The 27,844-nt window shown below is 37.7% G+C and overlaps 1 protein-coding gene across 1 annotated transcript in view; it reads right to left on the reverse strand.

The window, feature by feature from the left end:
- Window positions 1-104: 104 nt before the first annotated feature.
- The window catches only part of LOC124543902 (proto-oncogene tyrosine-protein kinase ROS), a 41,474-nt gene continuing 13,734 nt past the window's right edge, over window positions 105-27,844 (reverse strand). The window contains exons 4-38 of the mRNA XM_047122222.1: window positions 16,569-16,628; window positions 16,407-16,497; window positions 15,863-16,083; window positions 15,188-15,436; window positions 14,106-14,253; window positions 13,885-14,004; window positions 13,246-13,582; window positions 12,795-13,004; window positions 12,320-12,721; window positions 12,010-12,243; window positions 11,577-11,778; window positions 11,044-11,233; window positions 10,621-10,739; window positions 10,342-10,537; window positions 9,868-10,034; window positions 9,297-9,484; window positions 8,506-8,710; window positions 8,009-8,278; window positions 7,662-7,867; window positions 6,762-7,594; window positions 6,519-6,659; window positions 5,959-6,193; window positions 5,679-5,875; window positions 5,466-5,601; window positions 5,184-5,317; window positions 4,911-5,117; window positions 4,568-4,707; window positions 4,320-4,484; window positions 3,722-3,916; window positions 3,427-3,646; window positions 3,262-3,359; window positions 3,051-3,160; window positions 2,619-2,782; window positions 2,202-2,252; window positions 105-1,064 (exon numbers count right to left, since the gene is read on the reverse strand). Of these exons, the coding sequence (XP_046978178.1) occupies window positions 691-1,064; window positions 2,202-2,252; window positions 2,619-2,782; window positions 3,051-3,160; window positions 3,262-3,359; window positions 3,427-3,646; window positions 3,722-3,916; window positions 4,320-4,484; window positions 4,568-4,707; window positions 4,911-5,117; window positions 5,184-5,317; window positions 5,466-5,601; window positions 5,679-5,875; window positions 5,959-6,193; window positions 6,519-6,659; window positions 6,762-7,594; window positions 7,662-7,867; window positions 8,009-8,278; window positions 8,506-8,710; window positions 9,297-9,484; window positions 9,868-10,034; window positions 10,342-10,537; window positions 10,621-10,739; window positions 11,044-11,233; window positions 11,577-11,778; window positions 12,010-12,243; window positions 12,320-12,721; window positions 12,795-13,004; window positions 13,246-13,582; window positions 13,885-14,004; window positions 14,106-14,253; window positions 15,188-15,436; window positions 15,863-16,083; window positions 16,407-16,497; window positions 16,569-16,628 (7,215 nt within the window). The 3' untranslated portion in view covers window positions 105-690. The remainder of the gene's footprint in view (window positions 1,065-2,201; window positions 2,253-2,618; window positions 2,783-3,050; window positions 3,161-3,261; window positions 3,360-3,426; window positions 3,647-3,721; window positions 3,917-4,319; window positions 4,485-4,567; window positions 4,708-4,910; window positions 5,118-5,183; window positions 5,318-5,465; window positions 5,602-5,678; window positions 5,876-5,958; window positions 6,194-6,518; window positions 6,660-6,761; window positions 7,595-7,661; window positions 7,868-8,008; window positions 8,279-8,505; window positions 8,711-9,296; window positions 9,485-9,867; window positions 10,035-10,341; window positions 10,538-10,620; window positions 10,740-11,043; window positions 11,234-11,576; window positions 11,779-12,009; window positions 12,244-12,319; window positions 12,722-12,794; window positions 13,005-13,245; window positions 13,583-13,884; window positions 14,005-14,105; window positions 14,254-15,187; window positions 15,437-15,862; window positions 16,084-16,406; window positions 16,498-16,568; window positions 16,629-27,844) is intronic.

The following is a 27,844-nucleotide window of genomic DNA, read 5'->3' on the forward strand; positions in this document are numbered from 1 at the left end:
TTAGATGATTTATCTTAGTTGGTTAAACGGTCAGGCCGACGCTGATCGCAATGTTTAAATAATACGGAAATACGGTATCCTGTTTAGCATATTTTAATCTATGCTTTTGTTATCTGTAGAGATTCGTTTAATTTTTATTAGTAGGTGTGAAGATGATCACTCATAAATCAATCTCTATTATGAAAGATGCTAAATTATATATTGTAGTTGTAGCCAATTTGTGCATATTGATGTACTTTATTTAATATTCAAATATTTGCAAACGAATATAAAATATTTCTACATATTGGGTAGAGTCACAGAATATTTTTGACAGATTTAAAGAGGTATAAATATCATTCTTGACGAGTTGTGTATCCGATACTTCAGTCGAAGGCGGATAGGAGTAAATGAAACGTTGCGTTACTGATACATACGACGTCTCCGATTTATTGAAACAGATCATAGAAGAACCATATACATATTTTTGTTAAAATAAGTTCTAGCAATAAAATAAATGCATTACTATTACGACCACATAGTTTCATTTCCCAGCCGTCTCGTCTACGGTAACCCATCCTACAGCCTATACTATATTTACAACGAATCGATCCACATATGTACATTTACGATTATCATTACAAAATAAATAATTAAATATTAAAATATGGTATCTCGGTGGAATTAAAACGAGTTGCCTAATATCACAGTTCAAAAAGTAGTCTTAAAGATGTGCCTATCGAAGTCTATATCGTCCCGGGAGGGCCCCGGCCGCTCGTGCAGGGGTCGCTCGACGCCCTCGCTCAGGGAGGCTCTCTTCGCGATGCCGTTCCGCAGCGGGACGATGGTCGCGTTGGGGGGCCTCGCGGTGGCGCGCAGCGAGTGCGTCCTGTAGAGAGGGGGCTTGATGAGGCGGTTGGGGGCCACGCCCACGATGCTGTGGCGCGCGAAGGGCGCGAGGGCGAAGGGCGCGCGCGGCACCTCGTAGCCGTCGGCGGGCTCGGAGCCGTGCAGTAGCTGTAGGTAGTGCGGCCGTGCCGGTAGCGCGTGCGAAGCCTCCATCTCTTGCTCCGGAAAATCTTCATCTAGTATTGAATAGCAAAAGTTTTTTCCTTATTAATAAATACATTAAATTATTTGCGGAAAATTCATCTAAAACAATTCGTCTAAAAAACAATTCGACAATTAGCAGCTCGTCTAAAACAATTTGACTAAAAACAATTATACTTATAATAGTTCGTTGAAAACAATTTAGCTAAAGAGAACTTTAAGAAGTATTATACATAAGTCAAGTGGTACACGAGTTTTCTCTTGCTTATTCTAAAAGCTTTGTTCTGTTAAACTGTTTATAAAATTCCTATCGTGTAGGTGTATCCACGATTTTTGAGATATCTGGCTGGAATTCTCTATATGGACTAATCATCAGATTGAAATAGACATGATCATCCTTCGTTCATCCTACCTCCCTCCCTTTACCCTCCCTTTTCTAAATCTCCGCTCTATACCGAACTCGGAGTCAACGATCGAGGACTTTGCGGATTGCTAGCTTTATTCATCTTTCGTCCCTAAACCCAATTGTTCATGCCGCGAGGTCGTAAATAAGATCGATGAAGACTGCAGAGTCGCGAGACTAAAGTGTAATGGGGAATAAGCAATATTTCTAGTCGATTTGTTTTTAGTCGAATTATTTTAGACGAATTGTTACTAGTCGAATAGTTTTTTAGACGAATTGTTTTAGTCGAATTTTCCGTAGTCGCCTTCTATATTATAATGAAATGTGCCCGGAACGAGGAATATAGATAAAATATGTCATTTGTATCTCAATTAAAATCATGTGGGGGATACCTAAATACTATTTTAGCTGAACCTAAGACAGAAAAAGCTTCTTAATTAATAAAATTAGTTATGGTGAGCCTTAGTAATAGAAAGGACAATATAATAATATAAGTATGTAGTATTAACTAACTTAACTTTAATTATTCCATTGTTAATTTTACAGAGTGGCATATTCGTTGTAACGAATAAACTCTTTAAATAAAGAAAAAAAAAATCTTATAGCTAAGTTTAGGTCCTAAAATAGCGTTGTCATTCTGGAGCATGGACATTTTGTCTTAATTGTATAGAATGGTCTTAACGTGACTTAAAATATAATGGTCTATTCAAATTCATCTATTTTTTAAGTATTCTTAAAAATGTTATGCAATTAAAGTAATATTACTGACCTAGAGCATTGCCATTCTCGTCCAGCAGGTAGGTGCGGTTGTCGACGGCATCTGAACATGCGTGCATGCAACGTACCAGTTAGTAAGGCTCGTTTCGTAATGAATTGTTTAGTTACATTGAGCGTTTGAGCATGCTTGTCTCTTTGATAAAATAGCATGCTTATTATTAAAATAAATTGAATTTCATCAAGTTTGAATTGAAGTGATAAATAAATCTTCGATTATGCAAAGACGAACCAGCAAAAAAGTTAAGTATATGGAGGTAAAAGATTGTTTTCTATGCCTGTTACGTTTCTGCACAATTCTAAGACGCGGACTCAAATATTGATTTACTCACCTTTACTTACAAGTAAAACATATAACATTAATTTAAGATTTTCATATAAATGAAAGAAATGATATTGCTATTGATCTTACCGTCCCCGAGAAGCGTGAGGTAGTGCGGGGCGGGCTCGGCGGTCGCCGTCAGCGTGATGTTGGGGGACGTCTTGTCTCGCAGCGCCGTCACCACCTCGAGGCAGTGGCGGAACGACGGCCGCGCTTCGGCGGAGTAACTCCAGCATTTTTGTAACAACTCGTAGCTGGAAATATTTTTAATATAAATTTTATCACGCATTAAGGGTGTGCCTACTATAAATTCTATGTCACATAATGTTATTATTCAGTGTTGTAATAGATACTCAATTAAACAGACTTGATTCCTGCTGCATCTAGTTATTTCACGCTTACCAAATAAGGTACTATACCGTAAATACAGTGGTGACCCCGACGTGATTCAAGGGATTCCTTGATTAATTATTATGTACTCAATTCAAATACAAATATAAGTTCCCTTGGAGGAATACTCACAATGCGGAGGGGCAGTTGGGGGGCCGGTCGGGCGTCCCACCGGCGCGGACCAGCGCCAGCACCTGGCGGTTGGTGCGCGCGGGGTACGGCTGCTGGCCCAGCGACAGCACCTTCAATATCAAAATCGAAGTTAAGAATCGTCTTAATTTAAAGGTCAAGGCAGATCAATGATGAGAAACAAGCTTTATTTTTAAACAATGTGATCTCATACCTCCCAGCAGAGGACGCCCCACGCCCACACGTCGGACTGACAAGAGAACACACCGTCCACGAGACACTCTACTGCCATCCAGCGTACCGGCAACAGCCCTGAAAACGAAAGCGCGGATCAGAGCCTGGCACTCGCGGCAATATCCCAGCCTCCCACGGGACGCACCTTCGCCCTCCTTGCGGTAGTAGTCGTTCTTGTAGATGTCGCGGGCGAGGCCGAAGTCCCCGATCTTGACGACGCGCGTGTTCCCGCGCGACGCCACGAGGCAGTTCCGGCACGCCAGGTCGCGGTGCACGAAGTGCATTTCCTCCAGGTAGCGGCAGCCCTTCGTCACGTCCACGCACATATTCAGCAAGTCTAGCAGCGTCAGCGACGACGCCGTGTACTGTGGACAAGACGCGGTCAGAAGGAAAGACGATGCTGATACTGATGTTGATAGAGGTCTAAAAGACCAACGCACCAGAGAAGTTCTTTTCGATCTCAGGTAGCTGAGGAGGTCGCCTCCCTCCATTAGCTCCATGATGATGTAGTTGGGGTCGTTATCAAGACAGACGCCCAGCAGACGCAGGATGTGTTCGTGTTTGAAATTGGACATCAGGGCTGCCTCTTTCAGGAATTCAGTCTTTTCTTGTTCTGTTGCGCCTTTACGCAGCGTCTGAAACAGTCAAATGTTGTAAATTTTGATTTATATATTTTTTGAATTCGGACATCACTGTTATAAGTGTATAAAAAATTCAAGTTGTGTCTTTATTTGGTTCTATGACAATCAACATGATTTTTTATTAACATAAGTCAACGGATTTTTTTCAATAATTTTGGTTTTTTGTCAAATATTAAAATTTTCATAAAAAAATGTTAATGAATGAACAAGTAAATTTGTCTCATTTCTTTTAAAAGAGATGACAACAAGACTTATTTCTTATTTGAATTTATGTGTAAAAATTAAGCAAATTAAATAATATGTCCTCTAAGAGTTATAGAATTAGGACAATTAACGGTATAACTAGTTTCGCTATATGTATATGTATGTTCTTGGAGTTTTGTATGTATGGACTTACTTTAACAGCAACCTTAGTGTCGGTGTTGCTGTTGTTTATCTGTCGCGCAACTCCTTCAAAAACTTCACCGAAGGCGCCGGAGCCTAGGAATTTGGTGAGAGTTATCTGTTCCCGCCTTATGTGTGGTAGGCTGGCTAGCTCCGCGTCCGATGGGCAGTGGACACCCTATAGTTCAATACAGATTAACATAACTAATTGTTAAAAAACGAAATAAACTCATTACGCTAAATCATGATCAGAATAAACACCTGATTGTATAAAATATTAGTCGAATGGCGTATCGGAAGTTGTCGGAGAGTCGCGAGCTCCACATCGGGCCCCCTCCTCACAATGTTAGCGGTTAGTTGACTCTCTATAGCGGCCTTTTTCTTGCTTCTATTATTGTACGCTGCAAAAAATACTTCATTAAATACTTTACACATTACAATGTAAATAATTGAAACGTTACAGATATGACGACGTTTTTCAGACCGATCGTCGGCCATAAAAAGATACACTCTCACACTTGAGATAGCCCCGCGAATGTAACAATGCAAGCTCACATTGCTATGGGATGGGCAATCGGCCTCGATTAAGTGGCGCGTCACTCACCGCAGAAGGCGGCGGCGCTGACGGCCAGCACGAGCGCGGCCAGCGCGGCGCCCGCCACGGCCAGCGCGGCGCCGTGCGGGCGCGCCGCCAGCGCCGCCTGCAGCTCGCCCGGCGCCGACAGCGGCCCCCAGCCGTACTCGTTGCGCGCCTGCACGCGCGCCCAGTAGCCCGCCGCCACCGCGCCCGCGCTCGCCAGCCAGTACGACTCTGTCGGGGATCAAGGCGGTCAGCTTCCGGCTTTCATTTGGCTTACACATGAGAAGTGATCAGTACCGGTTCCGTTGTGCAGTAGTTCGAGCCCCTCGCGCACGATGCGCTTCTTCATCTCGTCGTCGACGTCGTCGGGGAGGTTGGCCGGCAACATATCGCTTATGTTCTGTGTCATGTTATCGTCGACGTAATTTATCCTGCGTTAAAACATTGACTTTTTGACTCTAACTTTAGAGGGTAGCTGCTTTAACAAATGATGTTACTTCTTAGTTGATGTAACTTTTTAACGGGAAGGATATTTTTATTATGATGTACTTGTTAATACATAATACCACGTAGTCGTACCTGCCGATCGGACGCCCCCACACGCGATAGGCCTGCACGGGCGCCCCGTGTGCGTCGGGCTCGGCCCACCACGTGCGTAGCATGCGTTCGCCCACGGCCTCAACGCGCGGCGCGCCTGGCGGGCCCGGCACGTCGCCTGGGGCACGGTCATATATACATTATAGCTTGTGAATGATTAATCACAATTGAGTGGGTAAATCGTTATCTTCTCACCGGGAGTTTCATACGTGAACCGGTCGTCATGTGGCCAGTGATACGGCGGCGAGTGCGGCACGTACTGGAGGCGCAGGCGGAAGCGATAGCGGGTGCGGGGCCGCAGGTCCCTCGCCGACCACTCCGCGTTGCCGCTCTGCTCGCAAGACTTCCACTCGTCGCCGGAACTCGACGCCTCCGTGTACTGCACGGCGTACCTGGAATGAACGAACACGTTCACCGATGCGTGTGCGCACAGAACCCCAAGCGCACGCACACGCGACGTCGGGCGGGCACTCACTGGTGGATGCGGTAGGAGGTGGGCGGCGGCCAGATGACGACGAGCGCGTAGGCGGCGGCGGAGTGCAGCGCGAGCGGCGCGGGCGCGGGGAACGTGCGCAGGCGCAGCGGCGCGCTGTCGGCCGCGACGGCTGAGTGCGGCGAGCGCGCGCGCACCCACACCGTGTACGTGGTGGCGGCCGACAGGCGCGTCATGTCGGCGCTGCGGCCCGACGACACCTCGAACGTGTTGTGCTCTGCCGACAACGCTCATATTGTGACGGGAGATAGCTCGTGTTGTGAATGTCACCACTGAGCCCGATGAATGGCCGATCATGAGATTGACTCGGTGTAGACGAGACACAATCACGAGGTGCAACGGAGTATTGTAAATTCTTCGGGATTTATAAATCATTTTCTAATTTTCACATTGGCCCGTGAGGCTATTATGTCCCAGGTTGTGAAATCATAGGCTTATAAAAAGAAATAGCAAAATGTTTCATATTTCAGTATAAATTGTTACCAGACTATGTTTTTTAATTTTGTTTTATTTTTGCGGGTTGGTTATTAACAGAAGTTTACCTTTCAATTTATGCGAAAGAGATGGTGTATCATCAGTCCTCCAGTGCAATTCGTACCACAGGCCAGGACTTGGGGTCCATTCTACTCGAGCTAGCACTGGGCTTAACACTACTCCTGTAACTCCAGTCGGAGCAGTTGGAGCTGAAATGAAATCGGTCAATAATATCGGTTCCAGATTTCAGGTCATAAGTAAAATATAACATAATTTCTAAATATTTAGATTTTTCTTATTATGTAACATACCTTCGGCTGCCGTCTGCAAGATAATTGGCGTTCCAACTATAGGCTTCATTTCGTAAAGCTTAGCGTAGTAGTTTGTTGCTTCTAGCAGTACAGAGTAATTGGTGAACGGTTTCAAGTCAGTCAGGACGACTTCACTGTTGGCAGTCGTGACGTACGGACAGGACTCGCGGTCACAGATACTCGTGTCGTTGCTCGAGTGTAATCGATAAAATATAGTAAATTCAGTAGACGTCATTTCATACAGGATCTTTGTGCACTTATTTGGCTTATTGACAGGCGGCATTCGAAGAGTTATGCTGTTTGCTGAATGCGACGTCACGTTGGGGTGGAGATCCTGTAGGCTCGGGTATAAGCAAAGTCGAGGAGGATACGGCTGGCTCGCTGGGTCTAATGCCATTATTTTGTATCCAAACGTAGTTTTCACTTGTTCTACTTTATTTTTTTTCGATTTGCTCGTGTAGTAAATATTCTTCTCTGTTGAATTGTACCAGTAAATGTATTTGCTGTCTACGGTGATTGACATTGGTGTAAACCCGTATTTCTTTTTCTCCGTAGCATCAATGACTACTCTACATGAGCAACCGTGCAAGTCAGATACTATAATTCGATGAGTCCAAGGATCCACCCAGTACAATTCGAAATTATTACTCGTTAAGTCGATTACGAAGCTACTCGCAATTTGTGGATTATCGGGACACTTGCATTCTTCTTGAGAATCGGATACATCTTCGTCTGTATTATTAAAAAATGTTCGGATATTACTGCCGTCTATTTTCGAAGTCATTAGAACTCCGAAGCCTGGATGGTTGTCTTCTTCGTACCAGTATAGGGATCTGCAATAGATTGTGTGATTAGAGGATGACAAGGGATTAAGACAAAACAGGAAAAGTTGTAACTTACCCCAACATAGGAGCAATCTGTAAGCTGTGTATCGGTTGTTTCCTAGTCAGGACTCGAGTTACGTGAGGTCGGGAGTTAGCAATGCCTAAGTCAGCTCTATACATTACGTATGACTCTGTAGATGCTAACTCTCGTTGGGTCCAATAAACAGACCGACTGACCCAATCCACGCAAATGCTACTCGCAGTGCCGTTGATTGATGTCAACTAAAAAGCAAATTTACAATTGAGACATACACATAATTTAGTTTGTCCAAAAATAAAAATGTTACATATATCTATATATAGACATCTCGTATAATATTGGAAGAGTGCGGGTTAAACAAATTTAAATAGTATTAAACTAACCTTAAAGTTTCCGCTTCCATCGATCCAGGATGAGAACATTTCTTCTAAATTGTTCACCCAGTAAGCAACATTTTCTTCGATAGCGACATCAAAGTCTATCGGCACGCCAGTACTCTTTGGAATAATTTCGCTTTCTCCCGAGTCTAAATCAACAATTTTTATTGACTCTTGCGATGATATCATTACTCTGGGAATGGGGTTGATGTCATCGGACGAAGCCGAAACAATTTCAGAGTATTGCCCGAACCCTGCATCAGTAAATGCTCGAACCTACAAAGTAAACAGTTAATTAAGAAAACAACGTGTACTCGTATATATAATTTCAGTAACGAGGCTCGTAGTCGTATAAGCTCTTTTCGTTTTCGAAAATTCTCCATATGCATTGAGGTTGGCGTCACGTCAATCATAAAAAGTTTTCAACAATATAGACTCGTAGTCATTAAGTTTATATATAAACATATTTACGCAGTATAATAATTTCAGTAAGACATATATACCTGGAAAAAGTATGTGGAAGCAGGTGCTAAGTCCCGTAGCATAAGCTGCGTGTGAAGGGGTGACAGGCGCGCATCTGCGCAGGCCGAAGGCTTGGCGGGTGCCGCGCGCGCTCCCACGGCCCAGCACTGGGCTTCATACCCGCGCACCACGCCGTTACTTCTGCTTGGAGACTGCCAGCGGAACGTGGCAGTCAACGGGCCGCCACTGTGGGTTCGTAAAAGTAATTTAAGTACTTCACGTAGGTACTTTAGAGTTGCGAAATAATTTAATGTATTTGGATTTTTTTTATCTGATCTCCAATTGTTTTTCGATAAAGGTGGCTTTTTTCAGAGACACACAGAGTGAGTGAGCGCGCGTTTATGGTAGATATAGTTTACAGGCGCCATTAGAATCGAAGCAGATCTCAAGCATATAAGGTGAAACAGCAACCATGCCTACAACAACAGCCTGTAAATTCCCACTGCTAGGCTAAAGGCCTCCTCTCCGTTTGAGGAGAAGGTTTGGAACATATTCCACCACGCTGTTCCAATGCGGGTTGGTGGAATACACATGTGGCAGAATTTCTATGAAATTTTTCACATGCAGGTTTCCTCACGATGTTTTCCTTCACCGCTAAGCACGAGATGAATTATAAAGATATATTAAACACATGAATCAGCGGTGCCTGCCTGGGTTTGAATTCGCAATCATCGGTTAAGATGCACGCGTTCTAACCACTGGGCCATATCGACTCTTCAACTTAACAGTCAACCATGCCTGATAAGAGAATATTAGAAATGGTTTAGTGTACCTGTGCGCGGCGTGCACGTAGACACGCGGTGCGCGCGGCGCGGCGGGGGGCGCCTGCGGCGTGCGCAGCGACGCGCGCGCCGCCGCGCCGCCGCCCCACTGCGTGTGCGCGCGCACCGTCACGTCCATGCTGCTGTAGGGCGACACGGCGCGCGACGAAAGCTCCACCCACGCCACATCCACCGTCCTCTGCGACACACAGTGATCGCTTTGTATTACTAGAACTACTCTATACAGTGGTGCACAGAGAGATTGATAAAGAAAACAATGCAATATGAGGAGTGTATGGTCAATACAAAATTTTTATTAGTATGTATATAATTTGGTTTACTAATTTACGTGTTTTAAGTCTAAATTTTGCCTTCAGTGCAAAGAATAACGAGCGAAGAAATCTTAATAGCATTCAAAACGGTATGGTTAATTGTTCAATAAATAAATATAGTATATTGTTTAATAAATGGTTTTAATTGGTGGTCAATTTCAAAATTGATGTATTCTCACATTCGTGGATTATACAATGGGCTCGTGCGGGCTTCATTGTAATCGTGTAAGTAGCGCGTGTTGTTGCTTACCTCAATTTTGTACTGCCCGTGGAAGTGTAAGCTGACGTCGTAGTACACTCGGCTGTTGTTGACGTTGACGCGCACCGCCGGGGCCCACGTCACGTTGAACTTGTCCCACTCGCCCTCCACCTTGATTGATGTCGCGTTTATCGTCTCCGGTATAGCGACGAGAGACTCTAAAATGTACAAATACAAATCAAACTCAACTGAACCAAGAAATTTTGAATCGAACTCTACTTTGTTATTAAGGTATATAAAATTATTCTTCAATCTATTAATATTAATATGAAAGTAACTCTGTCTGTCTGTTTGTCTGTAGCTCTTTTGCGACTTAACCACTGAAGCGAATTTGATTAAATTTGGTATGAAGCAAACTTGAACTCCAAAAAAGGACATAGGGTACTTTTTCGGTAACACATGACAACCAATACCATAAACCTGTGCGAAGCCTCAGGCGACTACTAGTAATAGCAATATAATTACCACTGTCTCTATGTAGAGTGGGATCCCTGACAGCGATTACATGGACGCGTGGGATGAGCTCAGCAGTGTATTTCCCCGCTAAATCAGACACGACCGCCCTGGAGGCGTCCTGTACCCACACCAGCCTCCCACTGAAATAGCAGAGCGGCCCGAGTGTCGCCGTTCCCGATAAACGCGTTACTAATGATCCGGAAATCTGAAATTTAATCCATTTTATTAATTATATAATAACGTAAAATAAATCAAAATTAGGTTCATATAATTTTTGTATCATCAAACCTCGTTCGTCCCAAGTGATATTTGGTCCGCGGTCTGCGCTCGATGCAATTCCGAACCATCATAACTTCTGACCAACCAATACAACCATTTGTTTTCCAAGTCTACTGTTAAACCCATAACTGCAAGCAAAATTAAAATTATATATGTCTCAAATATTAACAACAAACAACAACAACAACAACGTCAGTCTGTAAATTTCCCAGTGCTGGGCTAAGGCCAAAGGTGGCAAGCTAAGGCTATTTGAGGAGAAGGTTTGGAACATATTTCACCACGCTGTTCCAATGCGGGTTGGTGGAATACACACGCGGCAGAATTTCTATGAAATCAGATACTTGCAGGTTTCCTCACGATATTTTCCTCACCTCAGCTCAAATACTAATACGACATTCGAACAATTTTTATTACAATGTGTTCCGTACACACCTTGTTTCCCACTAAACAATTGTGCTGGATAGTAAATAATTTTGTTTTCGCCATTTAGTCTCGCAGCTTCCACTGCGTGACCTGTATTCCAGTATATGTATGCTCCCAATGAGTCAATGGTGAGTTCTTTCGCCACCGTTACTATAGGAACGGGTTCTCTGTTTCCACCATCAAAGTTTCCTCGCGTTATCTAGAAATAAACATACTGTATATTATGTCGGTACATGAAAAAGAAAGTTGACATCTGGTCGCCTATTCTGCTAACAAATTGTCAGTTTATCTGTTCAGTAAGTTTCTTATTCTACCAAGGCAATGAATCTATTGTGGTTCAGTCAAATTTGAATTGTAATAAAAGTGAGATACTTTTTTAATCGATGTAAATAAATAAAAGTAGATAGAACTAAGCTGAGATTAATTTTTACGAGGGATGGTTAAAATTGGACCGCAACCAAGTCGGTAATGTATCATTACCGTTATGAGTCATTAGTATTGCCCCCTGATATCTATTAGTATAACATAATAATTTCACCCACCAGTTGTTGCTTAGGATTTGACCAATAAATCTTTTTCCCGACAAAATCCACAGCCAAGCTTCCAACGTTGTCCATATTGGGCATTATTCCCTTTTCGTGTGTCGTGGTGTTGTACCACATCACCGTCGACGCGTTTGTTACGAGGTAAAGCTTATCTCGGTACCATGAAATGTCCGTGATGTACAAATTCTTAAGATGGGATCTGTAGGAGAAATAGTTTTGAAAAATTGTTTGAATGTACGGCTTAAACAACAAAATAGCAACTAACTATTGCCTCCACTTAGACTGGTATTAAGAAAGAAATACAAAAAGAAGAATTAAAATAGGATCACAAACAAGAAAGTTATACCCCCGAACATACATATATATTACGTAGATGAGTATACGATCATTTTTAAAGTCGCCTACAAATGAAATATATTTAACTGTTTACCTGTGAATTAGAGTTTGCAATTTGTCCCCAGTCAAATCAGTTTGCAAAAGTCCGTCCGGACCTGACCACAACAAGGTACTCTGTAAAGTGGTCGGAGAGAATGTCAAAGTTTTCCCAACAAATTCTGATGACCACGGTCCCGATCCGGACTCGGTTACAGCCGCTACTCGGATAACATACTCAGTATCCTGGATTAAATTTTCGACGATGTACATCGATTCGCTTATGTTTTCCCTGAAATTATGTAATACGACATAAGAACGTGAAAGTTCAGAAAATAAATGTGTTTATGTGAATGTGTGAAACTCACATTTTAATAATTTCACCAGATATTGGTTCTGTCAGTTGTAAATGAAAGGTCCATTGCTGCCAGGCCCCTGTTCCTTGGTGACCTAAAAGATGTGGTGGTGACCAAGAAACTTTCGCTCTGTTTATTCCCATAACACTTTGAACACCTAAAGGAGGATTAACGGGAACGGGAATAGGCTGACAACTCCTCAGTGCGACTAGAACTTGCCTGGTCGCGACAGTTTTGGTGTTATACGCTAGAGGATATTCGTTATGAAAGTAGCTGTCACTTTGATCGTGATACTCTTCGGTTAGCATTTCCTGGCCGTTAGTCCAATAAAACAGACCATTGGCGTATGCGATTGAGCGCGCCGAGAAAAACATAGGAGTCTGAGTGTTGCTTCTGAAATCGGTAACTTCACGCCTGAAATAAACAAAGCAGTTATATAATTTATTCGTAATTTATGTTTTTATTTTAGGAAAGTTCTGATACGTACCCGTCGAGAGACACCGCGAGGACTGTATTTCGTCTTAGATGCGCGACGAGTAGTCTAAAATCTGCATGATCCACTGTGAAGGCTCCGAGGTGAGCGTCTCTCACAATGAGTTCGGGTGGCGCGTCGTGTCGCACACCGTTTGAAATATTTGCTAAATCCAATCTGTATAGACCACCGCGTTCAACACCACGAAGGGCCCAAAACAAATACCTAAAAAATATCATTGTTAATGTCTCATGAAGCATTTACAATCTATACTAATATCATAAACGTGAAAGTAACTCTGTCTATTTGTCTGACGCTCTTTTACGACCAAACCGCTGAGCCAAATTTAATATAATTAGGTATGAAACAAACTTGAAGAAGGTGAGGTCATAGGCAACCTGGTTTCATGACATATGACAGACACAGGGCGACTACAAGTTTAGAATAATTTGACTATCAAACTCACCCATTGTAGGCGTCCACTTCAAAGTGTATCGGACGGGAATTGAACCCTGACAAAGCAACAATTTGATTTTTACCGTCGAAGTCACATCTCAATATTTCCCAACTTGAATATAAGCTCGTGTTCGACCAATTAGAGCTTTCCCTTGTGTAATATACCTCACCGAGCACATATAAATGTCGATTTAACCAATCCACTGACAGATCCAAAGGTTTATATAAAATGTTCTTAGGCGTAAGTATTGGTTCAGAAATGCTCTTTTTAACTAAGGAACTTCGGTACACGAATCCGTCTGACACGGATATAAATAACGTATCGCTAGATAAATCAAGACCAACACCTGTAAACAAAAAATAGGCATTATGACAAATGAAAATAATGTGTGATCGTATAAGCACAAGGAATAATATATCCTCAATACACTAACTTGACAAACGAGACAAACTGTTCCAAAATCACATAAGCTTTTTGATTTGTTAATTGAAAAACTAAATCTTTTAATTAAAATTAAAATGTTATGCTTAATTAAAAACTTAAAAAAGTAAAGTATGTCATCACAATAATATTAAGTATAAATATTTAAATTATTCAAAAGTGTTTTTAGATATCTATTACGATAAATTTTATGTTTTCTATACATACCTGTAATTTTATGTTCAGTGCTGTAAAGTTCAACGGGATCAGATAGCATGTCATTCGCAGGCGCTGCAAGAATATTATGCTCTCCACCCAGAATTAAAATTGGTTGTTGACTAGGAATAGCTGAAAATAATAAATAAGAACCACAATATTTCTGGTAATAAAGAGGGGGATTCACCTTGAAACACTAGGCTCTACTTGTTCTCGATAAGCTTTGTACTCACATGTAGGTAGAGAGGGAGTTTTTATTCTGACGTAAGCCCTAGGTCCTTCTCCGATGGAATTTCGCATTGCAACTGACACTTCATACTCTCTTGCTGGCGCTAAGTTTTGGAACATATAAAACAGAGTATTGTTTGATGCCGGCATGTCCTGAAACAAAAATAAGATAAATATATTAATATTATTAAGACGTTTCAAACGACTGAATAATAGAGGTTATCAATTTCTTTACATTTTTACGTTTGTCATTTTAGAACAACGTTATATTACATTTAAAATGATTTCAAAAATTCTTGTTTGGTTTGAAAGGTTACTTCTCGTTTAGTCCCATTTAAATTCACTGATAAAATACCACCCCAAAAAGAGAAAAATAAAGGGTATTTTTTATAGGCTCGAAGTTTATTTTTCATTTATAGTCTTAAAGTATTATTTGAAATCGATATTTTTTTTTATATAACTTATATAACGCTCAGATGACATGTACACCTATTAAAATACGTTGTGGTAAATAAGTATCTAATCTTTTTTCTTCCTTTATAGATGACCTTTTGTGCTTATTCGAGCTCGCTGGTCAAATGCTTTAAGGTTTGGCTACGAACACTCGTATGGACGAATTTTACCTGACATAAGTTTGTCTGGAATCGAAATCACCGAAAATTCTAGCCATTTCAACATTTTAGAGTAACTTTAATAGTTGATTCAATAATATTAAAGTAAAAAAAGTAACAGCCTGTAAATTTCCCACTGTTGGGATGAGGCCTACTCTTTCATTGTGGAGAGGGTTTGGAACATATTCCACCACGCTGTTCCAATGCGGGTTGGTGAAATACACATGTGGCAGAATTTCTATGAAATTTGTCATATGCAGGTTTCCTCACGATGTTTTCCTTCACCACTGGCGCTGAGCACGAAATGAATTATAAAGACAAATTAAGCACACGAATCAGCAGTGCTTGCCTGGGTTTCAACCCGCAATCATCGGTTAAGATGCACGCGTTCTAACCACTGGGCCATCTCGACTCATTGGGCCATCTCGATTCAATAATATTAAAGTTCATTACAATATTCATGTAGTTGTACATACCTCTAAAGCATCATTAGTATTGGGCTGAGCGTCCGCAAGTCGCAACACATATGAAATGAGTGGTCCATTGGGGAAAGGTCCGGGTTCCCATGAAATAGCAACTCGACTGGGGTCAGGAGCCGCGGCTCTCAGTGCGGTGGGGGCAGAGCTTGGCTTGCCACTCTCTAACGTCGATATTACGACAGATGGCTTCGAATACACTGGTTCCCCAGCACCGCTGTGGCCCGATAAAAATATGGCAACGCGAAACTAAAAAAAATATTACTTTTAATTATCTATTTATGTATTATTAAATTTATGGATTGTTAACATTGTCAACTTTCAAACTTTAAGTTGCTGCTGATTATCTTGGCAGAAAGCCCTTAATCAGTTAGTTTTACTGCTTGATAATTTCATTGGTTTTGACGTTGGTATTAAGGGTTTGAATCTTAGCTCTAGGGAAGCAGCTTTGTGAATAAGCGTGAATAAGTGTACCGCATTACAGTATGTTTGGAATACATCAAGTAGTACAAATAAGTAGAAGTCTTTGTCTAAATCTCATTCCTTCCATTTATTAGTATCTACAACCTTTGATAAAATACCAGATGACAATAGTAGATTCTATGCCAGAGAAATTTCTAGAATTAATTAGTAAGTAAAGATTAGCCTTTTTAGAAATATTGAAACAATACTTACTCTATATTTAGTGTACGGTCGTAAATTCTCTACATGAATAATCGATTTGTCGGAATGGCTCGAATTGGAGTAGTACTGCCAAGTGCCCGGTAATTCCTCGTACCGCCATTGGACAAGGTAACTCAAATTTCCTAGATTAGGCGCATCCCATACTAATGATAAAGAGGTCGCCGTGAGGCTGTCCGCTACTAAAGCCGGGGCTGGAGGCGTGCCTAACAAATCTGGAAAGAAAAGATAAATTAATATATTATATGGTCGTGCAAATTTTTAATTCTAAGGCTTTTGATTATCATTACATAGTATAAAACACTTAGAACTTTAAAATTGCCCGACGGATTTTGATGCGGTTTTTATAATAGATGGAGTGATTCGAGAAGAAAGTTTTTGTGTATAATAACATGGACAATAGAATAAAAAAACACTGATTATTTAATAAGTTTCTAATTTGTATATTAATTTAGTATTTAATTTGTATATTAATTTAGTAAGTCGGGGAGGGTCGCTAGTAAATCACAAAACACTATTTGCCTTAATATAAACTTACCTCTGATCTTTTGAAAATAAGTGTTAAGAGCTTCATTGCAACCCATAACACAGTACAATTCACGGGAAAAAACCGTTTCCGAAGTGACATTCTGGAATTGAATTGGAGTAGTTAAAGTAATTGTTTACAATTTTCTTTAAATCTAGAAATATTTCTACTTACACAAACGATTGGGCATGTGTTTTCGAGTCCATCTAACCAAAGACTGCAACCGAGCCTGCACTGAGAAATTAAGTTCAAATTAATAAAACATCTAAAGGCCTTACTTTAAAATAAAAATAATAATAACTCTAGATTTGTCTTATAATAAAATAATGTATTGGAACAAAGTACAAGACGATTTTTTTAATCGAAAGTACTTATCGTATTAATGTGATCTTATATTCAAGAAAAGTATTATTTATGGAATCTAGTATATATGTAAAGCTGCTCTACCAAAAAAATTAATACGTTTAACAATTAAAGCCTATTTTCTAACGCTTTGATCTAACGCTCTTTTTTATTTTCTGTTTGAATTGCAATAAAAAGTAATAAAATAGTTGCGTATTCAACATTTTTTTTAGAGTCCTGCTAAGTAAATTGAAATGAAAAATATTAGACTACTTAAAAGTCGATTTACGATTATATAACGTAATTATAGTTATTGTTATATTTGAAGCGATATCAGCCAAGAAAACATCATATGACATCACATCACATACACAAAATTTGATTAAAGACAGTAAGAAATTCTGCCCCATATCGCACCCAAACTGTGAGCCGTTTAAGAGTTCCATCACTACATAGTATACAAAATAAATGTTTAGTGAACCTGTACTTCTTCATAAAAGCTACGAAGAGAAGTATAAATCCATACATTAATATTAAAAGAACTATTTCCTCAATCCTAATAATTGAGGACTTACACCTTCTATCATCAGCTCAGCAACATAACATTATAATTGCCAGAAGCAAATTCCATTATAACTTCAGAAAATATGTTAAACGCGGTACATGTGCCTACAAAATTTGGGGGATCCCCTCGATTTCTCCAGGATCCCACTATCACACCCTGATATCCTCATCATGGTACCATACCAGCATTATCTTCTTTCTAACTAAAAAAAAAGCATCTAAATCGGTTCATAAATGGCGAAGTAATAGGCGAACAAACATAAAAAAAATATACGGTCGAATTGAGAACACTCCTCCTTTTTTGAAGTCGGTTAAAAAATATTTAATTAATAATACGAATACAAATTATAATAACTGTTTGTCAAATCTTTTGTAACTTTATATTATACTTTCGTCTGCTACATACTTTACGTTTTACGTTAATGTTCACTAATTTATATTTTCGTTATCAATAGGTTATATCGTAAACAAATCATATACATATCTTTCCGTCAACACTTTGTAAGTTCGTTTCATAGTTTATTATATTTTGACATCGGTTTTAATTAGAGCAATCTGTAGTACACGTAAACATACGTACATATAGTGTATGTTTACAGATCCCTTGTAGATATGGAGCCGTGAGCGTTTCGCGCGTGTTTACGTTATTGCACTGCACATGTTCATTTCAACTTTTGAACGTTTACAGAAATCGTAACTCGAGTGCTTTCAAGAACCGTATCAGTTACATTTTTTCACTGCGAGCCGTTATTCTGTTTGTTTTTTTACCTTTTCTTTTTTGTTTATTTAGCATTTGTCTAAAAAAATAAATATTGGACACCATCACATACATTACTCTGACCCCAATGTGAGTAGCTAAAGCACTTGTGTTTTGGAAAATCAGAAGTAACAACGGTACCACAAACACCTAAACCAAGACAATATAGAAAACTAATAAACTTTTTCTACACACACACTCGACCAAGGAGGTCGTCAAATTTATTTAGTATTCACAATATTATTATTTTTTAAGAGTTTTTTTTATTCAGCGTTGTCAAAAGAACCTAGACATAACTTATAACAGCAAACTATCTATCTTTTATAGATAATTCTAATTGACTTTTAATAATAATATTTGTAACAGTGTATAGTAAAACAAAGAGTTCACACGGTAACCTGGTTTTACCGGACTTTTACGGTCGAGTTGCGACCTTTACGCACGGTGACTTGTAAGACGCAGGTGCTTCTGCATTTCTTCGCTTCACCTCACAAACCGCTATGGAACTAACTGCTTCAATCACTGGGTCGAAATAGGGGCAAATATAACAACGCGAATCTTCCCGACCTCCACATGCTCATAATTTCTACAGTACCATTTTTTTTTGTTTATTTAAAACCTTGTTGTAATATTTGTTATGTATGAGGTATATTTAGAAAACATATTAATATTATTGATTTGGGTATAGTATTATTTCAGAACTAACGTATTTAAGTAAAAAAATATAAGCTATAAATTAAAAAGAATATTATTTTTATTAAAAAATCTTGTATGTATGATGGATGGATGAAGTATGTATCGTTATTATTTATTTATCGTTTGCACCATAAAGTTATTCTTTATCATATTATTTTAAAAACTCGTAACGGAAATTTTCATAAGTAATTAGTGAAAAAATTCAGTTATTTTATTTTATTACCCTCATAAATATGATATAACCTTTATCTTAACAGAAATTATACTATATAATATAATGTCATTCAATAAAGTACAAATCTCTAATATCAGGGTTTTGTGTTTATCTGTTATCATAATAAGTATTATTACAATTACAATGTAACGTCGGATGTAGACTAACGCAATGTCTGGTCATTAATGAATGCAGTTATGCAATATGTAATGAATCCGGGAGTTTAATTTCAACTACTCGTAGAGAGACGACTGCTCGCTTAATTGTTACTCGGAAAGGAAATTTTCACATTACTTGGTTTTGTATAGCTATTCTATCTGCAGACATCGAATCTCATCGCAGAAATCAAGCTTGGTGAACTGTCAGGATTTGACATGCGATATTGACTACAATTTTTTATCTATATAAATATCAAAATAGCGTATCACAGTATGTCAGTTGTCAAAATTTCGCGGTTGACATACCAAGCGAAGTTTTACAGAATCGCCCTGCAAGATCCATTTTGCTATGCTATAACGAATATATAAATATGAATTAAGTTAAATCTGTCATTTTTGTTGCAGATATTTGTCAATGAATTTATAATATAATTGAATTAGTGTCAGATAAAGTGACTGACTCTTTTCAGTTTTCTATCTGTGTAAAGATCTTCAATTAAAAATAAAATATATCTTATCAATTGAAAATACACAGAAAATAAAATCAACAATTTGTAGAGATTTGATGGAGAGAAATAAAATGGTGGTATAATAAAATATGTAGACAACATCCCTTTCGGTTTACAATCTGAGTTAATCGAATAACTAATAACAAAATTAAATAGTAGGTAACTGACCAACTCAAAGACCTAACGAACATTAATACCTATGCGGGATTATGTACATTTAGCATGTTCGTTCATGAGTGTACTGTACCCATGTATTGCATTGTACACGATATACAGGCGTTAGTCAGTACGCGGAATAATTAACGGACGAGGATGAGTGTGCGCGATCAGTGCGGTTTGTTTCGGGTTTGTAATTGCGGGTCGTGGCCTCGTCGCACTCCCATCAGGGAACTGGGGCACTGGAATCAGCGCTGATATGTATGTGCACGCAATTTGCAATGTGTATCTCAAATAAAATTACCGTTAGGAACATGAAAAACGTTACTCAAATACGCATCTATTACTACTTAATATAAGATTATGAAACAGATGATAAAAGGCGTAGAAGCGATCGATGACTATCATGGAGAATGACTTGTTTTAAATTATCAGAAAAACAATTCTGTCTGAAACCTAGTTCCACCGAGTGGTCGTGTAAAGCAGGAAATGTTTCAAAGGTGGCGCTGTTGTGAATTTGGAACTCTGATGCGATGTCCGAAAGCGAATTTCAGCGGCCTTTGATATTTTATCAATAGTAACTTAAAACTAACATTAACCTTATGAAATAGTGATTTAAATTAATGTTGAAAGATCCTAGCTGTATGAAATATATTTTGTCTCAACTAATTACCAAAGTGATACCTATATTCTCAAAAAGTGATTCCATTATATTTAGTTTAACATAATAGAGTATTTAAATAAAACTAATTATAACGGATGAATCGCGTATATTAATTATTTTTTTTTTTTTTTTAAACATCCCGACGTTTCGACAGTCTACCCGTGACCACGAACACTGCAAAGTGCTCGAAACGTCGGGATGTTTAAAAAAAAAAAAAAAAAATAATTAATATACGCGATTCATCCGTTATAATTAGTTTTATTTAAATGTGTAATAATCGCGAAAATTTAAGACAACATTATAATAGAGTATGTAGAAATGTCATCTTTACACAAAGGTCATAGTTTAATAGATATAGACAGAACATTTAAACATCACCCTTGCGGTAACTGACGTTAATAGGACTTTTCCGTCATGGGTGACGCCTTGTCACAACACCCCGCCCGGCTGCACCCTCGAACCAAAAGATCACGAGCCACTCGTGTATTTAATTTAACTAAAATTGACACAAATTTATATTCATATTGGAAGATTGATAGTTTCCTAAATAATTTTATCACAGATATATAATTATATTTTTTTAATTTAAATAAAAGCAAAGACGTAAATGAATATATAATCTGTATTTAACCATACATCTTCCAATCAATGGCTTTAGTATATTTTATAAATGTTAAAAAGGGAAAAAATAATGCATATACACAATAGTGCATCATTAAAGTTATCATTTACACATAAAAAGCAATTTTAACTACATTACTCAATTTAAATAATAGTTTTGGAGCACTTATTGTCGTGGAGTAGCTAAGTAAATTAGTGTCTAATTAGCCAGCATCCTGTCTCGTGCCCTAATAATAACAAAACAATAGTTGCTCCCTTTGGAATCATTAAAATTGTCGTTCCACTTAATTGCCGGAGCGATTTCGGAAACGCTCTCGGAAGTCCAATTGGGAGCGCGAGCGCACGCCGGATACAGGGTGCCGTGAAAACAACGCGATACTTTATTATATCCAGTGTTGCCCGAAACTTATCTCTTTAAGGGTTATAAAAGATCTTGTACAAAAAAAGGCAAAAAACGCGAGCATTTTAGCTATTAAATATGACAAGTTAAACTCAGTGATGTTTTTCTCGACCCAAAATTACGCCTTATTTTCCGTCTTATGTATATTGTTGTTCTTTATATATAATAAAGTTATATTTTTTTAAGATAAATATAACGATCATAATTATTGAACTCTTGACTCTGGACATTTAAAAAAACAAATTATACATCTACTATAATATAAGTATTTGATAATACACGTTTGCGATTTTATTACATTAATTGATAATAACAATATCGATGTGTCAACTGGCGCCAATGGATAAGTTTATGCTCTAACTCTTTACGTTACTAACCTTAGATAAACTTTGAGATACAATTTCCCGTATATGTATCATTACACGCGCTGATCATCTATTCATACTTCAAGAGACGCATGGAAATTGTACTATTTGCGAGCCATTAATATGTCGCTGAGCGGAAATCTCTTCTTGCAATTAGATTGGTCATTTTTAGGGAAGAATGTTTAATATTTAAATGAAAGGGTTCGAAAACAGTGCGCAGGTCACGCGCTGGCCCACGCCAAACGTTTGGCTGTGGCAATTGGATAATGTTGGGACAAATTGGGACCCACCAGTACGCTTCCCGTTAGCCGCTCTTCGCGTTCTCGAGAGCTCTCGTTTCTAGTATCCCTGCTGGCCTCTACCAGGCGGGTACGTTTAGTCTTTTATTTTGTTATTACCAAATAATTATTTCATAGCAGCTAGCAACAGAGAATGTATATTTAAAGAACTATTGTTTACCTTTGTCGTAAACTGCATACCTATTTATATATATGCAGTGTGTACACGGACAGTTGTTAAGTACATAAATATTTCATATGATTACCGTTAAACAAGTTAACGCGATGATAATACTGAGCTCCGTTGAGTTATTCTATTTTTACCGATGCAGTCGTCGTTGCGAGTACAATAAATGGACAATAAATCAAAACACTCCATGGTTGAGTGCATTCGCGACAATTTCGCCGAGCGGATGAACGCGGTTTAAGGGGAAGGGGGTGAGGTTCGGGGTGCGGAGATGAGCCGAGCGGGGAGGGCGGGGTATAGACGCTGAATGGACGCAGCGCGAGCGCAGCTCGGCGGGGAACGCTCCGCCTAATGAGGAAATAAGAATTAGCGGGCGACGAAGTTGAATGCAGTTCTTTGTAACTATAACTAGTAATAAAATTCTTCATAATAATTTCAACGTTACATTAATTTAAATAGAATCTACTCAAAACACCGAATTGGTCCAGATAAACCTAAAGTTGGTCTAGATAAAACTACCGTGTCTATGAATGTCTCATATTTATAGATTACCTTCTACTTAATATTGAGAGTAAATTATTGTATGTCACTAATAAAATTACGATTATCGTTAAATAAATTGAATTTAATATTGCCTTTTTAATCAACATTCAAGTTTATCCGAAAATGTATATTTATATTCAATTTTATACCTTATAAAAAGAACGTATGAATCTCTACAAAAATCATAGAAAAACTTCTTGTTCCAATTGCTTTATAAAATCAATTAATTCGTTTTAACGTGTACATTATGTGCCGTGGCAACTGAAACTTTTGCTTTAAATATTTTTTCATTGACTATTACGTTAATAATAGTTTAATTAATTAATCTTCCTTGCAGGAAGAGATCACTGTTTTAGCGATAAGACCGCGTCTTGTACATCTTGTGATCTTGTGAAATGTGACTTTTATATAAATTCTTAGCCAATACAAACCAGGAAATGGTTTAATGGCTTGTAAAATATATTAATGTGTATGTTTTATTATAAAAAGAAATAAATAAATAATAAAAAAAATATGAGTTTATTAATGTACAATCAAGAGTACTTAGATTTGGTTAATATAGTTTCCTAGCAAACAATTACAAAATAGGGTTAAAGGGAAATTGAATAACACCACAGTTATGAAACTAACATCTCCTCTATAAAGTTTAGCCTGACCCAAATTAATTTAGTAGAACATAGAATTTGATAAAACAAAACATTTTATCATTACATAGTATAAAACAAAATCGCTATGGATTTTGATGCGGTTTTTTTTATCAAATAGTGATTCGAGAAGAATGTTTTTATATATCATACATGGACAATTCTGTAAAGAATCACTGACAATTTTAGAAATTTCTACTGTGGTGTCATATCATTGCACCCGTGCGAAGTCCTGGGTCGCTGGTTTATTGTAAATTATAATAAAACGAATGGAAATCAAAACAATGATATTCTAATAAACAGATATGTTATACCCATACTAATCAACAGAAAAAAGTGTGCCGCGGCGGGGACCGTTTATTTTACATTTCGTTACAAGTAAAAAGGATAGCTTGATAAAAACAATAAGTAAAAGGGATAACTAGATGTTTTAATTACGCAAAACGTAATTATGATGATTATGATGAAAACGACCCAATTAGGCAAAAGGCAAACGTCCCAATTAGGACTTTTCTAGTCTTCACGTTAATGACATATCTGTTTACTAGAACATCATTGAATAAAAAACAATAAATTATTTTTTACTCATTGCGAATTGCTTTAACATATATTACATTATAATGAAATAAAGTTATTTATAGATAGAGCTGTTATTTATTTTTTTATTTCACAAAATAAAATATTGAACCTGTGACCACGCAAACACAAAGTGTTATTGTTAAACGGCTTGTTCTAAGTTTTGCGACCACCTGTCCCGCATTTATAACACAATTAGTGTAAATTATGGTCTTAAAATAGCATGTAGTAAATGCCTAAGGCATTCGTGTCTATTCATATACGTTGGTGTCATAGTCTTGTTTGGGTGCAAAGCGTGCCTAGGAGTTAAGCGGTCTGGCAGCCGGGCACTGGTATCTGTTTCATGCGATCTTGTAAGCTCGTACTAACTGATTGAGCAGCTATTTTACTTAAGATTGATTATTCAGTACATTTATATTTAGAAAATTAGATTCTGTAAAGTGTTTTATTACGATTATTTTGGCTTTCATTTAACTTCACCTAATAAGTGTACATTGGAAATGAATTAAGCTTCTGAATAAAATCTACGTGTCTTATAATCGTTTCAAATATAGATTCGAATCGGTCTTAAAATGTATATATATGTATCACAACATGAAAAACGTCTCTAATTATCTCTTTATTGAATTTATTATACATTTAGCATCTGGATATTCAATTTTTAACGTTGATTTCTGACTTTTCATTATTAGATTAAATATTACTAAGAGTTTTTCGAACACGCGACAATAGAAGTAAATGACAAATTGTATTTTATGATTATTAAGGCAAAAACAAACACAGCTAATTACCTAATCAGCGTCGATTACCCAACGAAAGGGCACTGACGAGCTCGTAATGTTATCGCGCATGTTTCAATTAGCCGAGCAATTGGTGGCTCGCTAAGATGATCATCGTGCACTTATGCGGAGAAAGTTCTCGTGTGAAAAAAAACTAATTCCAACTTAAATCTTTAAATAATAATAAATTTTTCCTCATCAAAAACAGATTGAACAGAGCAGTTTAGTTTTATAATTAATTTGTACAAAATAATTAAATAAGTAAATAAAAATATAATTATTATTGCAATTAAATTTATGACATGTCTTAATAAATTACAATTAAAGATAATAAATTATAATGATTTATATATTACCTACAAGATAATTAAGTTTTTTCAATAATATTTTTCTTAAATTATTGGTGCAGGATTTCCAAGGTTCGTTTTGGAATAGGTGTACGACGTAGTAGAGTATATAATACTAGGAATTCTTGTTAAAATGGATTAAACAGAGTCATTGCGATCAATCAAAAATCAAAATCAAAATCAAAGTATACTTTATTCAAGTGGGCTTTTACAAGCAGTTTTGAATCGTCATTTAACAATTAAGTGAAGCTACCACCGGTTCGGAAGGTAGATTCTACCGAGAAGAACCGGCAAGAAACTCAGTAGTTACTCTTTTTCAACATTTAAAAAAATACAGTCATGTTAGTTAATTTTTAAGTTAATACAATTATTAAATTAATATATCCTGCCTGGAAGTCAACAGGTATTAATTCCACGCTTTTTTATCATCTACAAAATCTTGTATCGAATAATACGCCTTTTTCACCAATGTATTTTTTATAAACGATTTGAATTTACGAGACGGCAAAGTTAAAAATGTCTGTGGAATTTTATTATAGAAATGGATACTAGCCCCAAGAAAGATTTATTGACTTTGCGGAGTTTTACAGTTTTTAATATATTAGCGATATTATATTAATAGCATATATTATGTTCTTATTTGTGAACCGAATGTAATGTCATTTTTCACATATGATGTTACGTTGTTCACATACACTTATTAATGAATTATAAGATGATCTTATCACGAATGATGAATGAAGTAATCAACAATTAATGACTCATTAGAATCTATCAATAACAATATGGGATTGTCATTTAGCGCGGGTAAGAAACACAGCTGTCTAGCAGAATGTCCGTATTGGAAAACGATCTTAATCGCTCGATAAAGATAGAATGGTTAATCTTGTCGGAAGCCTTTGAGAAATTTGTATAAATTGTATCAAATTGTTTACCATCACTATTAATTTATATATTGACTTAAGCAATCTGGTTGGTGTTGCCACCTATATGCCACTTGATGGTAAGAGGTCACCATCACCCATAGACAAGGGCGCTATAAGGAATTTTATCCATTACTTACATCTAGAATGCGCCACTAACCTTGGGAACTAAGATTCCCTTGGGTTTGTAGTTACACTGGCTCACTCACCCTTCAAACCGGAACACAACAATTCTGAGTACTGTTGTTTGGCTGTAGAATAACTGATGAGTGGGTGATACCTACCCAGATGGACTTGCACAAAGCCCCACCAAGAATACCTTTCAAAAATTATGCTACGTATGTTATCGACTATAATATACTTATAACTTACCAACGGGGGTTGCAAGGTACCGTTTAACGTGCAAACGCATAATATTATTTAAATAATTATCAAATCATAACAATAACATTTCCTAATCACTTGTAAGCGCACAAACTTGTGCAATGGTTAGTGTTTTTGAATATTCATGCGTGCACATGGCGAGGCGTTGCCCGCTCTCGTTTAGGTTCCGCTACGGTTATACTGTTTTGACGGTTTTGCTCTGTCGGCTACGTGAATAAATTATTCTAATTTGTGTATTGGAATTTTTACTAGATTTCCCACGTTTCTGTTATTATTTATTCCGTATTTATATTCATATTTTTTGAGCAAATTAACACGATTAGCGATTATGTTCAAAGTAAATACAGAAGTTATTCACACGTTACTATAAATACTGATCTCGCAATGTGTACTATTATTAAAATATGTATTTTAGTTCGAAATTTTCTTAATTAGTGTGACGGCAACAAAAATTTAATCAAAATAATTATTCACTGTTCATTTGATTTAGCATATGGCGTAAATATTAAATAATAACTGAATTGTTAATTACCAATGTAATTTCATTATTATATTTTTACCGGTACAAAAACGGTGGTAAGTTTAAATGAATCTAGCAAAGTGACCATTCCAAAGCTGTAACAGCCCACATGAATAATATCTATTTAAATTTCCTAGTTTATATTAAATCGTAGAGGGTATTTAAGTATTAATAAGTATATGTTGTCTGAATTTGTTGCAACTGAATTTTTAATACTAAAGTAAAATTTCTAATCTCGAATAAAGAAAGAAATAAATAAATAAATTCACTAATTTTTCAAGAAGACGCACTAACATATATATAGTTATACATATAGTTTCGTTTGTCTGTCAATGTACGTTCTCGAACTCATATAATTCCCAAAACAGAGTTGACTTTTTCTTCATGACGAGTTAGCAAATTGCAGCAATAGGATACGATCTCTTTATTCTGGAGTGCGTTATATAAAATGGAATAAAATGAACTCTAAAATAGATCCGAGGGGAGCAGGCAGGCAACTAGCAACTTCCTTCCTGCGTCCATCCGGCGGCGGATCTCACGCGACCCCGCGCAGGGCAGCGCGAGCCCCAGAGGGCATGGTGGATGACCACCACGCCGGATAGATGGATCCCCGTTACGCGCTCATACCACGGTCACTAACCCACAGATGTATCTTTAGATGCTTATGACCTTATGTAATGCAGCACACTATGGAACACAGTATGTTTCGTTTTATAAAATCTATATAAACTTTTCCAAGTATATAATACACACTTTAGAATAGTTATTGATAATATTAAATGTAAAGCTACAACCACAATATGTTGGTGATAATCTTCTTAAT

This window comes from Vanessa cardui, chromosome 3, assembly GCF_905220365.1.
Source record: "Vanessa cardui chromosome 3, ilVanCard2.1, whole genome shotgun sequence".
NCBI lineage: Eukaryota > Metazoa > Arthropoda > Insecta > Lepidoptera > Nymphalidae > Vanessa > Vanessa cardui.